Here is a 17,518-nt window from a genome sequence, read left to right as displayed (position 1 = left end):
AAAGCTGAAAAATGATATACAAAGCTAAATCAAGTCAAAGCAAAATATAAAAGGCTCATTTTTGTCAAGACTAATAATTTTTCCAAAATAGAAAAATTTTTTTTTCATGTTTCAAATTGAATAACTTTTAATGTATTTTACCTATAGAAAACCACTGGCTTCATAATAAATATAGTAGAGCATCGATTATCCGACCCCCGATTAACCGACTTATAGGTTAACCGACTGCATTCTAGTTGGCAAATTCAAAAATCTGCTAGTGATGTGGTGCTACAATATTTGGCTATGTCTTGGCTACTTTAATATTATTTTTGTTAAATTTTTGCATGTTTTAGCTGGCAGCACTGGCTCGACCATAAAATGGAGGCCAGTATTTAAACCAGGCCTAATACACTATACTAATAATGTATTTTTTCATACTTTTCGGTTATCAGACTTTTCAGTTGTCCGACCAACCCCAGTCCCCAATTAAGTCGGATAATCGATGCTCTACTGTAATAGTTTTGCTTTAATGATTAATGGATGATAACACCTGATTAATGAATTCTTTAATTCATTTTAGTTTATTTTTCATTTTACTTAGCCTACATATAGTGTTGAATAATAAATTTTATTCAATATCCAATTAGTTTTGTGTACTTATTAAAAAGAATTTTAGTGTGATTCTTAACATCATTTTTAATACTGTAACCAATTATAGTTTTGGTATAATTTTTCATGAAAATGCCTTCTGTATCTTTATTGTTAATAAACTTTGCTGTTTTGGATGTAAATTTCCAGTTGCTTGTGACTTTAATTCAAAGGTTACAAACCAGACAAATCAAACTAGCCACTTGTAAATCAACTTGAATCTTTAATATAGAGGAAATCCAAAGTGATTTATTAGTGGCCAGACTGATTTGTCCAGCCTGTAATCTCTCTGAACTAAACAGTCTCAAGCAACTAGAAATAGAAGTCACTTGTAATGTCACTTTTCAGGTATTATTTTATATAGAGAATTTTAAAATCACCTTTTATTTAATTATTCAAGTAACATGAGCTCGAATAAACATTCAATTTGATGGAGGTGAAAATGCTTTAAATATTAAAACAAAATCATTTTCATGACATTTAGCCCTAATTTTGTGTTTAAAATAATCCTCACAAACATTTTAATTGTTATTTCATAATTTCATTATTACAACATATGTTATAGTAGAAGAAAAGTTTAACAACTTCAAAATAATAACAAAAAGATTTTTATTTGAAATGAATAAAATGATTTTAAAAAACTCATACTTTTTCAAGTTGAAATAATAAACATGAATTAAGTAATTAGTTAATATGTAGGAGAGGATAGAGTAATAAGATATTTAAGATACAAAAAAAAAAAAAAAAAAATTCATAAAGTACTATTTTAAAGCTATTTTAAAGGTTTTTACCTTTAAAATAGCTTTAAAGATATTCCTCTAATTCTTTTTCTTTGTAAGATATGTTTATGTTTATTAAAAGCATTATCAACAAGTAGTAGTGCTTTTTGCAAACATTTTTTATCCAAACTTTGGTAAGAACTTTTTTCTTGTTATTTTTTATCCGAGCTTATTGGCAATTAAAAGGGCTTTCAAATAAAATTTTTATTTATCTCTCATAAATGGAGGATCTAGAATCCAAACTGATTGAATTGCTTGAAAATGATCAGAAAGTACAAAGTGTGAGAGTCACCTTTGACCCATATACCTTCTATGAACCTGTTAAATTGATAAACAATGGCCTTTTGACTTTTAAAAAATCCAATTTTTGTCAAATTTAAATGTCTTTATTCTGCAAAGAAAACAAAACTTTGAGGAAAAAATACCCTATATTCTGTTTTTGTGGGTTTTCTTTTACATATTTTTCAGAAACATATCTACTACGTAAATTGGGTATAAGCTTTATAATTTTTTTCTTTTAGACAGGTATATTTTAAAGATATATGATGTTTTTTCATTATAAATTTATGTCTGAACTTTCATCTAAATGCTGACTATTAATTTTTTATAATAAACTTACATTAAAACTTTCAATGGGGTACAGAGTCTGTTGCTTATTGTCTCTCTTATACAGCTTAATATAATTTTATTCTGTGCTAACACTTGAAAGTCAAATACAGTAGAGCATCGTGTATCCGAAAGCCGGTTAACCGAAAGCTTTCCAGTCAGACTGTGTCGTACTGAATTGAACGTTTTTGATACTAGATTAACTTCTAAAGTATAATTTTTTTGTTTTTATATTTTTCAATATATTTATTCTGTTTGTACAAAATAAAGAAATAATTTTTAACAATACAATAGCCTCGATTATTATTATAAAAATTTTCGTTAGGCTTAAAATCGACGAAAATTCAACACGAAGCGACACGCAATGGAGAAAAATTTCAACATCAGATAAGTCAATATATTTTTTCGTGCATAATCGGTTATCTGAAAAAATCAGTTATTCAAACTACCCCAGTCCCCAATTGATTCGGATAAACAACACTCTACTGTAATATAATAAGATACATCTGTAACACAGTATATCTTATTACCTCTGAAGAGGCAATTAGATAAACTTAGCAAAAATGAAAATATAATTTTTTTGCCCTGTATTTGATGGAAAAAAAAGGAAATTCTATTTTTTTTTTTTTTTTTTTTACAAAGACCTCAGGTGAAAGATCAGAAAAGAACAAAAATTAAAGCTACAAGCTTAAAACTGTCTGGTGTACTAATTTTGTATGTTTCTTATTACTCTATTGCATATATTATCATCTGTTAGGAAGTTGTAAATATAACCTTTAAACTTGGAATTGTTGCACCCTCTACTCTACAGTCTGTGCCGTGATCTAACTTGTGTGACCCTATTAAGTGGCATGTTGTTTCTCGTTCTTTTTCTACAGAATAAATATGCATTGTGTTCTTACCTTCATTTCATATCTATTTTCTTTGTCTTACCTCAACATGAGCCTACATCAATTGCATCCTTACATGAGTAGTATAGGTTTGAGCAGCTCTAATCACAAAATTAATTTTTACAAATAATGTTTTAGATTTGTAAATTTTACAAAAAAGTTTTATTATTAAATTGTTGAAGTGAGTGGTAATTTAAAATAATACAACACTGAATTTATTTTGAAAAAATTTTTTTATTTTTACATTATTACATGAATACAGTTTATTCTAGTTTTCTCCTTCAGTTTATGTAAAGCAAGACACATTTCTCCAAGTAAGTACAGGAGTATATTTTCGTGACATTATCTCTCCTGAAAGTTTGTAACTGCTGTACTGATACATCCTGTATATGGAGCAACTAAAACACTTCAAAACACAGAGACAAGAAGATAAAGTATGCCATTTAACTAAACCCCTATATGGACTAAAACAGGTAGAACGTGAATGGTACAAGAGATTAGATAGCTACCTGCTAAATATATAGCTACCTGCTAAATTATTATAGACAAATTGACGGTATTGGTATGGGATCAAGGATTGGGCCAAAACTTGCCGAGTTAGTAATGAAGAATATTGACGTTAAAATACAAAATATACCTGGGGTAAAAATAGTAAAAAGGTATGTAGATGATTACTTATTAATTTTTAATAATAAAATCATAAATGAAAAAGATATTTTAAAGATTGTAAATAATATAAATCAGCACATAAAATTTGATATAGAGTTAGAACAAAATAATAAAATTAATTTTCTAGATATAACAATAATTAAAGAAAATGAAAAATATTCATTTACTACTTATACAAAATCCCCCAACGTACAAAAAACAATGAACTATTACTCAAGTGCACCAATAAGTTTCAAAAAGAATGTTTATATAATGGAACTGAGGAAAATATATACAAGAATCACTAATAATAACGAACAAATCATAGCATATAATAAATTAAATTTAAAATTTATTCTTAATGGTTATCCACAATACATATTAAAGAAATGGCATACTAATTATGAAAGAAATAAATTTAATATTAAGCAAAATAAAAAACATCTTTATAATAGTTTCCCTTATGTTGATATTGTATATAATAAGTGTAAAAATTTTTTTAAAAATGATGAAATTGTATTGGCCCCGTCCTTGACCAATAAAATATTAAATAATATTAAAGTAAAAACTAACCCAATTAAAATTGATAAGGAGAAAAAGATGGTACTGTATATAAAATTAATTGCAACTGTCAGAATCCGAATGTTTATATCGGGGAAACAGGTCGTATATTGGAAAAACGAATTAAAGAACATGAAGCAGCTATGCGTTTGAAAAATAATATTTCTCCTTGGTACCCTCATGTTGTTAATAGTGATTGTCAAATTGATAGAAATAATATACAAATTTTACATAATGAACGGGATATTTATAAACGTAAATTTAAAGAACACATAGAAATAATAAAATACAACAATAGTAAAAATAATAATTTGATCAACATTTCTAACGGTATGCAAATTGATAAGAGATGGTATCCTCTGATAGATGGCGCAGTGAGATAGTACGGTATAACGATTGTTACAGTGAGTAAAATTGTATGGGTTAGTTATGTGATGTATTACCACTGAAGATTGTATACCACAGTGATGTTTTATTGGTATATATATATATTGTACGAAATTGATTCCACTGTCACCAAAAAAGTATGTAATTTTATAAGTTTTTCCAAATTTTTTTAAATCGGTTTACAACATATAATTACAACAAATTAGTGTTGTACATTGAATGTAATTTTTTAACCGTTTTAGCACCACAGTCAACAACTGGGTGAATATTTCCATGTATATTGGTTATATTAGTGCAGTAGAAGTGTATATAAGATCCGGGAGTATGAAGGTATTGAAGAGGGTCCATGATGTAAAATAGGACCGAAATGCATTTACCATACTAAATAAAAGAAGTTATTAGCAGTTTGGCTGAAAGATAGTCTACCGATTTACAAGTATTATTTGTTCGGATTACAGAGACTTTTATATATCTGCTAAATATAGGCATGAAAAGAATGAGTGCTGACCCTTGCACCTACATCTAAAATGAAGGTGGAGACAACATTGTGATCATAGTTTATGTTGATAACATGCTGATTGCCTCAACTTAGAGATGATAAGAAAAGTCAAACACATTCTTCAGAAAGAATTCAAAATGAAAGATTTGGGCATGGCAAGTGAAGTTCTTGGAATATGCATAGAAAGAGAAGGGAAAGATGAGACTTACTCAAGAAAAGTATGCAAAAGACCTCTTAAAAAAATTTAGCATGCAAGCATGTAAACCCATTTCAACACCAATAGAATCAAATCAGAAATTGACAAAAGAAATGGCTCCACAGTCAGAGCGAAATGAATAAAATGAAAGGAAAACCATACAGAGAACATATCGGCAGACTCCTTTATCTGGCAAACTCGATTCGTCCAGATCTGGCATTTGTGGCCAGCATGTTAAGTCGTTTTTGCACCAATCCAGGCGTCCTTCATTGGAAAATGGCCAGGAGAGTACTCAGATACATTCAAGCAACTATAAATTACAGGCTAAAGTACAAGAAGTGCAATAAGAAGCTGTGTGCATACGTTGACTCAGATTGGGCCAGTGATGTTGACGACCAGAAGTCATCATCATTTTGTACCAGGAAAAATGCTAATTCTAGCTAATGGACCTGTTAGTTGGGAATCAACAAAGCAAAAGTCTGTTGCACTTTCAATGATGGAAGCAGAATACATGGCCTTATCCAATGTGACCAAGGAAGACATCCACACGAGAAGGATGCCGAGAGAAATGCGATTTGAGTTATGTGGCTACACCGACAATAGTTCACTGCAACAGCCAGAGTGCTATTCAGCTAAGCAAGAATGCCATTCACTGTGGCAGAAGCAAACACATTGATATCAGGTATCACTTCTCCCGTGAAGCTCAAGAAGGTGAAATTAAAATAGAATACATCCCAACCACAGAGATGAAAGTGGATATACTAACAAAGACTCTCCTGAGAAGTAAACATGAATTGAATGTCAAGCTACTTGGACTGAGCAAAAACCTAGGCAGAACTACCAGTAACTGTTTGTGTTAGTAAAAGTAGTTAATACTATATATATGATATACAGGGTGGGCCAGCGAAAACGAAACGGCAGAGTGTTCGGGTTCGTCCAAGCAAAGCGCTCGGACAGGTCGATTTTACTCTCGAGGGGACATCTTTTGCAATAAAGTTTTTGCGATTCTGAATACAACAAAAAACAAAAAATTTTAAAAACTCATTTATTTTGTGTTAACTAAATAAACATTTATTTCGAAAAAAATGTTTGTTTAGTTAATATTCAGAATCACAAAAACTTTATTGCAAAAGATGTCCCCTCGAGAGTAAAATCGACCTGTCCGAGCGCTTTGCTTGGACGAACACGAACACTCTGCCGTTTCGTTTTCGCTGGCCCACCCTGTATATGTGTTACAATGTATACACAAGTGTTTGTAGAGAAATTATTACACATTTAATTATAGCCTACGTGTAGACTTCGGGCACACCGATAGAGGAAGTGTTAGGGTATTAGGAAGTTATAAATGTAACCTTTAAACTTGAAATCGTCGTGCCCTCTACTGTCCATGCTGTGATCTAACTTGTGTGAACCCCATTAAGTGGCGTGTTGTTTCTCATTCTTTTTCTACAGAATAAATGTGCATCGTGTTCTTACCTCCATTTTGTATCTATTTTCAATGTCTTACCTTGACAGGACCCTATATCAATTGGTATCCTTACATTATCAATACTTCTTATACCTTATTAATAAAATGTCTTAATGACAGCTTAATGTAATTTTATTTTAAAAATAAACTGAATATGTGATAAAATATATTTCTGTTTACATAAAAGATGAGTAAGATTCTCATTTGCAGTCAGGGCCAGATTTGCACATAAGCTAAACAAGCTGCAGCTTAGGGCATTACATTATAATTCTATAGCTTAGCTTACATATATCATTATTTGATGTAGGAGAAGGGCCTGTTATGTTATCAGGAGTCATGGCAGTGACTCCCCACCAAGTAAAAAAGTCACTGACCGACTACATGCACAGGAATCAGAGTTGCCAATTTTCGGTGTCGATTTCTCTGCCACTCCGAACATCTGAAGTAATTCCAAATATCTCACTTAAAAGAAAATTGTTTTCTTAGGTAGTGCACACAATTTCAAGATTTTCTATAATGTGGTTGCCAAAATATAAGCAATTGAAAGTGCAAAAACTGCCCAAAAAAAAAGCTGTATTTTCTTCTCCTTTTCATATATATAGGAAATATAACTCACTGTGTATGGCGTTATTACATATTTTTCTTTTCTTTCGAGCACTTTTGACAAATGTATTACTGCTGAACAAGAATGCTGGCTACCCGCTTGACCAAACACCAGGATGATGTGGCAAGAGGAAGACACAACACCGAACTTGCAAAAAGGGTGCATGACATGAATAAAATGGGCTCAAGCCTCTATACTCAGGACCTGCAACGACCAAAAGCTCCTCTTCATATGGGAATCGCTATACATAACAACGTTGGAAACGTGCAATGCACCTACGCTGGAACTGCTCAACATATGGATCGCCCTATACAAGCAATTAAACGAAGAGTTACGTCACATCTCGCACTATTAATGAAAAACAGCACCACGCATGCGCCATATTACACCACGTTCACATCATCATACGTTTTCAAAAATCGTGGATTCGTATCGAATGTCGCCAAAAAGCATTAAATTTAAATTTTGTATGTGTTCTCCTTCGTTTCGAACGTTCATATTCTATAAAAAATCGTTCGATTGCCTGAGGACGACGGAAATACATTCGTCAAAAGCGCTCGAAAGAAAAGAAAAATATGTAATAACACCGTACACAGTGAGTTATATTTCCTATATATAGTAAACATGGCGTGAGCAACATACTAGTCTTCTCCTTTTTCTTCATCCAGCACTGCAGATGCTCATAGAGAAAAAACTACAGGGTCTAGAAAGCTGAAATTTTAAACATCAGCCTTTCTCATTATCAGTGAAATGCTTGCAAACCTTCAAAGCCAATAGATCAAAGTTCACCCCATAGAGCTAATTCAGTTTATGGCTTAATTTTATGCTTATAAAGATATAATTGCATACCAAATGAATTTTATTCAAAATGTTACTCAGAATTACAAAATTTACGCCAATTAAAACTTTTTATAACAATTTTTCTAAATGGCACATCAAAAGCATCAGTCACCAGCATATTCAATTGGCGGTGCATTCAGTTGCAGAGTGCCGACCGAATTGTACATCATCTTTTGTCATACGATTATTAAACAAAATCAATTGATATATATATATATATAAAATCTGAGATGTAATAAAAAATTTATGACAATTTAAACAACAGTCAAAATTTTTCTTAGCATTTTCTTTGATAAAGATAAGCATGGCACTTGAAAGCTGCACCTGTAAGATTTTTACCTATTATTGTTTTCTACATTTTGCCTCCATATAGAAAATAATACAAATAAAAACCTTGAGGGCACAACTTTCAAGTGCCAAGTTTATCTTTACCAAAGAAAATGCTAAGAAAAATTTTGACTGTTGTCTAAATTGTCAAATTTTTACTTGGCAATTTTTTTACATCTCAGATGTTTTTGTTTGGATAGTTTAAGTCCACAAGTCCAGTCTCGTTTATAGTGATCATGAGATACTTTCCAGGAGTGTCTATCCCCCTGTACGACCAAAAAAAAAAATCATCAAAAGGGCCACGATCCAAAATATGACACTACGAAACATTTAGTAATTATTATATCGAAAAAAATTTAAATTATGTAACTTGCCGTATTTGACAATATGAAAAGCTACCATTATCATTAGTATCATCTCTGCAAATAATGTTATTTACTGGAATTTATTAAAAGAAAACTTTATTACAGAAAATTTTACCTGCAATCATTTTGAGCCTTTTTACTTAGAGTGTTAATAGAACCCGTAATCAACATTCCAATACATAAAAGTAACTGTTTAAGAGTCAGAGCCATTTCGAAAGACTATTTCCAAAAAGCTAGACGTGCCATTCAAACACGAACAACAATAATCATATGATTGAAAGTTGCCAACTGGACAAATCGATGCTACTGCCTCCTTTCCCATGGTTATTTACAATTTTCAAAGAAAGAAGAAATTATAATATTTATATTATTATAATAATTTTATTGTAAAAATTTTGAAATAAAAACAAGTTAAGTAATAATTATGAATTTATTTATTTTTTATTTTGTCAATTTAAATAAAAGAAAAATATTCATTGTCTCTTCATAGTGCTGATTAAGCAATAATGGAACAAAGACCTATTTAAAATTTTAATTGTAAAAAATGAAGATATCTCTATCCCGAAATCGAATTCTAAAGATAATCTTTTATTCGACCTTCGCCATTACTATCTACGTATTGGCCGGATGGCTAAAGCATCTTACTGCTCTGGGTGACCCGGGATCGACTCCAGATGGGTCGAGAAATCCCCAGGAATTTTTTGGGGGTGGCCTGTCCCTCACCGCCTGGCCGAACCCATAATGGGCTTGCTAAAAAGAGGCCAATGTCATGTTTGTCTTACGAACGCCTTCGAAATACTGAAAACATTTGTTCGGTTTTTTTACAACTTTTGTAGAACTTTTTTAACGTATAAACATCAATTAATTCAATTTTTTTAGATTCATTAATGACGGTATCGTTATTGATTTTTTTTCTAAGATAGATTCTTTTAGTTTCTAGTAATTATCATAAATTCATATATAAGAATTTATGGGAATTTGTTTTTGTTCTATATGAATTTTGTATATTGTTATGCTATATAATTTACTTAACTAATAATACAACTAATAATAAATATTAATTAAATTGTCCAATAACTACATTGCAATTTTACGGAACAGACTCTAGACTTGCAGAAACATCTGTTCATTTAGAAGTTTGGACAAGAAGTTTTACTGAAACCCTTCTTGTCCACCCTTTAAAAGAAAGTTCAGCAAAACTGCTTAGTAAAACTGAAGTGCAATTATAAAATAAAATTAAACTGCGTGGTTCCAACAAGATCAATATAATAGTAACATAAATTTTTTTTTTTTTTTCGCTTTCAATAAGTAAAACTTTTTCAGTGTATTTATTATGATTATTATTATTTTTTTATGGTGTCTCGAACCGTGTTCGGCAACGTAGAATGCTAATTGTTCTGAACTCTTAGTTTGAGGTTTTGAATACCTCGAAATGTATCCAGAGTCAGTCGGTCGTGTTTAAGATGATGGAAGTAAAAACAATTTTATAGTGGAAACATTCATATTGGTATTATTTTCCTTGTCTTTGAATCTTCATATTTAATATAGAGAGGCAAATCCCAGTTCTTCTTGCCTTACTATTTAAGTCGCTCATCCTTTTTTACTCCTTTCTTCTAAAGAAAATGGAGTCACGAGTAATTTATGAAATGCTCGTTCGAAAGCTCATCATTTACTCTGATCTAGGGTTTCTCATTTCCCGGTCTTTTGCTTGTCCCGGAATCCCGGGATAAAAGTGAACTGTTTCCTGGGATCCCGGGACAAAATTAATTATTTTTAAGATATACAAAATGTCATGAAATCAAATGATTTAATTATTTTTCGTTTTTTAAAGTAATTTAATACGTTCTGCATCCTCCAAAATCATATTAATAATGCTGTATATGTATTAAAAATTACCTTTGAATTACGTAGAAATTTTCACAAATAGAAAACAATTATTAAAGTTTGCTGGAAACTGCATACAGCAACGACAAAAATGCCTTTGAATTGAGTTGAAAATTAAAAAAAAAAAAAAAAAAAAAAAAAGAGAACTTAGATCAAACTTCTAACTTAGAAGGTAATTTTTGATTTTTTAAATAAAATTAAAAATTTACAATATTTTGTATTATAAAGCAAATATAGTCAATACTCCGATCACTCAATCTAATTCTTATTTTAGTAATGAAAAGTCTTGCTACCGAGAATGCGTTTTCCGATTCAATTGATGTGATTGGAATCGTGTTTAATGCATTTAAGAAAAGACAAATATTATGTTTTCATCTGTATCCTGAAGATTTCTAGTTCGTTTTCGAGATTATAGTACTTCTTTTGTTCTCTAGTATTCTTGATTTGTCTACCTCGGCTGCATTAATAGAAAGATCATAGCCCAATAATTCGGCAGTTCGTTTGTCTTTAATAATCAGGTTATGAAGAAAAACTTCATACTTGCAGACTTCGTACTCGTTTGTATCCTTGCCCAATTTGCACAACTTGGCGTTACACAGTTATTGAAGCTACTAAGCATGGTTAAAAATTAAGACAGCATAAGCACACTTATTCCAGATATTACAGATAAAGAATTTTGAGAGTTCTGCCACAAATAAGCTACGTATTGATTATTGACCATTTGTGTCCTGCCATAACGAACAAAAGTTAAAAAAACTAATAAGTAGGTTTAAAATTAATAAATACAAATGTATTCTGACAGTTTATGAGTTAATGATACTTTCTATTTGCAAAATTTCCTCAACCTTAACATAAAATAAGAAAAAAGTGAATTTTTAAAAAGTTTGCGGGATTTCCCAGGATAAAAAAACGACCAGGATCCTGTTTGAGGAACCCTACTCTGATCCCATTAAGTGCTAGATTTAACACATATTTGCCTTCTTTTGCTTTTGGGAATACCAGATATAATTACATTAAAGTGTTTTTTCCCGTAATCATGGGGTACAGGTGTTTAATGGCTCTTTGGATGACTCAACAGTCCACAATTTTAGAATTTAACCTTTATTTTCTCAGATTATGTTAATAAAGAATGCACCCAATCATTGAAAATAAAGGTTAAATTAAGTTGTGAACTGTTTATTCTGAAAGAGCCATTAAACATCTGTACCCACAGGATTATGGGAAAAACATATTTACCTTGTTTTAGATATATCCAACCATTGGTACAGTAGGAAACAATTCACTAAAAACATTGATAAAAACATTCACTAATAGCAGTTATATAATAATCCTTAAATAACTAAACAAATATTTGAGTATAAGGTTTTAGTAGTGCTGTCATCAGGCATAACTTATCTTAAACTATCAAACAATTCAACTAGACAACCTGATGATATAAACAAAATTGAAAATGTAATAGCTTTTCTTAAATTTGACAAAATAAGTAAATATAATAAATTTTAAAAAATTCTTTTACTGGTTTAGATAAATGAAAAACGTAGTATAGACCCACTATATATATGCTATATTTCAATTTTGGATAATTGTTTAAAAATTAGATTACATTCTTTTCTAATTTCATTGATGTTGAAATATCAAGTATAACACATCCTATATTTTTTCCTTTCCTTTGAATTATTATAAAATCTAAAAAAATAGTAAATAAATTCAACTTTGGTGTAACTGTTTGATTTAAATATCAAATATAATTCTAAAACAAGCAGAATCATTAGCTAAAAAGGAAATAAGCAATATAACCATCATAGCATTATCAATCTGTTATTGAATAGTCGAAGCTTTTAACAAATTATAATTTAACTACTTTTTAAATACAATCTCAAGTTCTTCATTGCAGTCATAATTTCTATGCCATTCAAAAACTATAAATTTTGTTCCACTTGCTGAAACAATTAGTAAATTACACATAAAATTAATGCCTACAAATAAAATTATCACAATTAATAAAATTAACAAGATTTGATGAATTATTCCTTCTGCTATGCAAAAGATTTTTGTGAGATACATTTGCAAGAAACTAATTGCTAAATAATCTTAAAAATTAAAAGAATATTTGCTGAACTTTGATTATTACTATAAATAAATTTATAAATTTTTTCTCAATAGTATATTACTTACAAAGCATCAGTAAGTGTAGTATTGACTGAGGATACAGTACAATACATATTTAGATATTATTTATCGTTAGGTTAGTTTTCAATTATTAAAAACAAAAAGATATCTTGTACAAAATAGAGCTAAATTTGTATTGTATAAAAGCAAAAAGAATATAGTTTAGCAATTCTTTGTATATATTTAAATCAACTAAAATATTTTCTTTGGATGAACGTGCTTCGTTTCCATAAGTGTGTATTATTTGATAATTACGTAAAAAGAAAATAAGTCTATTATACAACTTTTCGTATTCTTTAATATAGATACTAATAACAGAAATAAAAGTTGTATCTACATTTTAGGCAAGAATCAGATTAGATTTAAACTATACAATTTTCTTGATCTACTGAATACCGTGAATTCAATGATGACCGTGAGCAGAATCATCACCTTTCAACTTATTATAAGCTGTTTCTGCAGCAAGTGACAGCAAGAAAGCTAAAGTTCCCCATTTAGCTCCTCGGAAGTAAAACATAATTCCTCTCTGTCGCATAGTCAGAAATCCAGGATGATATCTCCATACTTCGTTCCGCAACCACGGATCTTTTAATCCTATACTATGCAGAGCTTTCTTCACTTGAAGTAATTCTGGTACATCTTCTACTTTGTAAATTCTCCAATCGGGAATTTCATACGGTTTTCCTCCGTGACCTCCACCCATCGCAATTTTTGTCACCTTCCTACGATACGGCGGCCATTAAGTTATAAATATGCATTTGAGCGGTAGAGGGCGCTTCTCTGTTCGTTCTTTATTCGATTAAAAATTAATAAATTCTTCTGTAAAAAGATAAATAGAAACGATATCAAAATTTAAATAAGATGTATTTTTAATATGTATAGAAAAATATAATAAATTTTAAAACTAGAATAACAAAAATAGAATAAGAATATCGAAACACATTATTAAATTTAAATTAAAAATTTTTAGATTGTTTTTCATTGTCCTTAAGTTTTCTTATTACAATAAATTAATATTTTGATTCATTTCGTCTAAGACGTCCAAATCGTGTTTTATGGTTTTTAAAGTGTTCAGATAAATTATACATTTAACTCTTTCTGTCATCTATGGACACTAAGAAGGTCTTTATATCAAGCCCATTATGGATTCCGATAAGTCCGTAATGGGGCAACCGGGTGGTAAAGGATGGGGCCCGACATATAGTCGGATGGTCCACCCTCAAAAAAAATCTATCTCCTTTTTCGATCATTCGATCCGAATTCGATCCCAAGTTTTCTAGAGCGGTAATCTGACGCCTGGACCGCCTCTACTACTGCATACTTGTATGGGTGCGTTCTTTAATAGCGGTCGTTCTGCGTCTCCGCTACTACAGGAGTGCGCTGCCGTTTGTAGGCATTTAGGAACGACGGCGAAAGAAAGAAAGATGGCGGCACCCGCACTATCGATAGTATAGTGATGGAAGAATCTATAATTCTAAAATATGAGCTTTTAAAGGCAAAAGAAGGGTCCCAATTGTAAAATTTAACCATAAAATGGATTATTTGTTGAAAGAGCATTCAAAATAGCCACGAAAAAAATTTGAATGCCGGCTACCATTCGAAAAGATACTTACATCACCGCGTGCACTAACTTGCGTTTTCACAACTTCTAAATTTTCATTCATAAAACCACATAATGGACACCGAAACGAAACTATATTTGAGCCATGGAGGACGCCATGTTGCTTTCCACCTTAAACTACTACTACAAGCGGCCGTTTTTGCCGTTCGACGGCGCGCACTCTGACCGGAATTTAGGAACGCGTTCCGCAGGAATTTTTAAACGAATGTCGCTCGCGCGGAGTTACGCGGAGGAATAAAAGAACGCACCCTATGTGTTACATTGTTCGGTTACAATGTTTGGGGAACACTATAATCTAACGATGTTTTTTAAAAATCCGAACACTGACGACCGGATTGCCGAGCAGCTAAAGCGGCAGTTCACCGCTCTCTGGAAAACTCGAAATCGAACTCGGATGGTCTTCCCCAGATATGTCGGACCCCGTCTCTTACTACCCGTCCTGCCCGTTGTGAGTCTAATCGAGCCCACGATGGGCTCGGTAAAAGCTCTCTCAGTGCCACAAGACGGAAAGAACCAAAATGAAAGTAAACAAATAAGATCATCTTTTGCTGCCCATCCCTGGCGTTTCGTTCCATTTTGTGATGTTTTCCACGTCTCTGTTGAAATTTATGATAATTATTTATGTAAATAATATTAATTTTATATATACTAGATTAAATACATGTAAAATAATGTTTTAAGAAAAATTAATCAAGACTGAGAAAAAAATACTACAAATTTCAGGGTTAGACTGGCTCACGGGTACCGGGATTTCCCCCGTGGTCCGTCATTTTTAGATGGTCGATTGACCATCGTTAAAAAATTAATACAAAGTAGTAATAATACTATATAATAAGAATAAAACACGGCACTATTTTTGTTGTATTATTTTGTTGTATTATTCTTATAACAAGAATCCTGTATTCGTCTGTTACATTGTTGCATCGTTGCAACCGCGTAGGATAATTACCGATATTTTAAAAAAATACTGGTTCCAGGAAATGCATTTTCAATGTTACACAAATTGGTGATAACCAAAGAATAATGGCTGTCGGGCAGTGGCGTGCCGTGACATTTGATGATAGGGAAGCTGTGTTTCTGTAAGAAGCCGACTTCCAGGGGCAATCAGTTAATTGCGCGTCAGTGATGGCCTAGGGTCCATTCGTACGTGCGTGGTGGCGGAAGAGACGTACCTGACAAAAACCGACAAAAAAGAAACATAAAATAAACATATACTATGTACAAAATAGTTTTCTTTAGGACAATCAGCCGTTCGGACATCCCGGGCGTCGATGTGGTTCTTTGATGGTCGATCGAAGGTGGCCCCGGGACAGTGGCGTTGACAAGTCTGTAGGGCACGGGGAGACTTCCTCTGTTTGCGTCGGGGACACGGTCTAAGTCCGAGGTGGCACCGGTTACAGGTTGGCACAATAGACGAGAAATTGTAGTTTTTTTTTTTTTTTTTTTTTTTTGCGCGTTGTGTTTGCGCGTTTGGTTATTCGGAACGTTAACCGAGTGCGAGGTGTCCTCGATTGTCGGAGATTATATCAATCTCCGTTCTTTCTTTTGTCCATTTTATTGGTCATTCTCCCTCAATCACGCTTCCCGAGTGGTTGGTCCCTGGTTACTAAACGTAATGAGACTCTTACCTGGAGCGGAAGAAAAGTCAAAATCGAAGATGAATTCGATCTTCCGCCGATCATAGGACGACTTCCTTCCGCGATTTATGGTTTCCGCCTCGCAGTTTGATATAAACAATGGTCCGACTACAAACGACATTTACCTATGTTTCTTTAAACTAATAAATTTTTCTCTAAATTAACCGTTTTTTCGCGTCTTTCGTGACGGGTCAGACCTGTCCGGTACATCACATTTCCATAAAAGTTTTAAACAAATACTGGAAATGACAAAAATAAACAATTTATGTATTTCAGTTCTAAAATACATAAATAATACATACATAATACAAATAGATATGATACAAACAATGATAGAAAATCTTGTTTTTTTAATTTTTTATAAACTAACTCTATTCGGCGATTTTTTCTGCAAAGTCGTTAATTACTTTATCATAAAAGTCGCTGGTCGTCGACTCCATCAACGTATTTGAAAGCTCTTTTTCTATCGAAAGCAACGCTAGCGACGACAATTTTTCCTCCGACCGAGTGAGTGTTCCTGGCCAATGTATGAATTTGCTTCGTGGTCGAAAAACTACGCTCAACAGACGCACTGGTAGATGGTATTATAAAAATTAATGATATTAAATCATATAATTCTTTTAGTACATCTTTGTTCGGATCGACACTAATTATAATATGTTTTATGTTTAAGAGTTACTTGTCAATATAGTCCGGACACGAATATAAATATTGCGATTCGCTACGTAATTTAGATAAATCAAAAAATTTCCCATAAAATTTACTTAATTTAAAGAATTAAAACACGCTTGGAAAAATTGTTTTTCATAATATTAAAATTATTAACATTTTTTTTTTTTAACTCTTTCCACCCTGTGGGCACTAAGAGGGCCTCTTTTTAGTAGTCCCATTATGGGTTCGGCCAGGCCCACAATGGGGCGACCGGGTGGTGAGGGACGGGGCCCGACATATCCGAACGGACCACCCCCCGAAAAATTCCTGGGGATTATTCGTCCCGTTCGGATTCGATCCCGGGTCTCCCAGAGCGGTAGGCTGCCACCTTTACCGCTCGGCCATCCGGCCGTTAATTATTAACATCTAAAAGTGATAAAAATTTTAAAGATTTTGTCTGAAAATCTGTCAATATAATTACAGTATAATTATAATTAAATATAACTTTGCAAAAAAACGTACATAAAAATAACATTGAATACTTTTTACTTTTTAAATCTTAAAATAATTTACTTAGTCAGATACAGTAGCTCCCTACCCGGTGGCTAAGGGTAGGAAGCGTTACACGTGTGTAGCTTCCACCAGCTAAACCGGGTGAGGTTGTAAAGCGCATGCGCCAATGCCTTCTGGCTGCTTTACACCATTCAGTTATTCTCGCCGTGGAAGCTGTCTCGTAAGCGCTTCCATTCCGCCACT

General features: G+C 32.2%; 2 protein-coding genes across 2 annotated transcripts in view; both read right to left on the bottom strand.

Annotated features, from left to right (window-relative positions):
* The window catches only part of LOC136985320 (solute carrier family 35 member F6-like), a 50,806-nt gene extending 41,728 nt beyond the window's left edge, over nucleotides 1-9,078 (bottom strand). Inside the window, exon 1 of the mRNA XM_067282579.1 lies at nucleotides 8,916-9,078. Within this exon, the coding sequence (XP_067138680.1) occupies nucleotides 8,916-9,010 (95 nt within the window). The 5' untranslated portion in view covers nucleotides 9,011-9,078. The remainder of the gene's footprint in view (nucleotides 1-8,915) is intronic.
* A 4,178-nt stretch (nucleotides 9,079-13,256) lies between these two features.
* On the bottom strand, nucleotides 13,257-13,556 carry ND-B12 (NADH dehydrogenase [ubiquinone] 1 beta subcomplex subunit 3). The gene has a single exon (XM_067282560.1). It carries the CDS (start codon nucleotides 13,554-13,556, stop codon nucleotides 13,257-13,259), a length of 300 nt encoding a protein of 99 aa, XP_067138661.1.
* Between the last annotated feature and the right edge of the window lie 3,962 nt (nucleotides 13,557-17,518).

The sequence above is a fragment of the Centruroides vittatus genome, unplaced genomic scaffold (assembly GCF_030686945.1).
Source record: "Centruroides vittatus isolate TY-2023 unplaced genomic scaffold, ASM3068694v2 contig_958, whole genome shotgun sequence".
Taxonomy (NCBI): domain Eukaryota; kingdom Metazoa; phylum Arthropoda; class Arachnida; order Scorpiones; family Buthidae; genus Centruroides; species Centruroides vittatus.
This window is presented reverse-complemented; position numbering and strand designations above follow the sequence as displayed.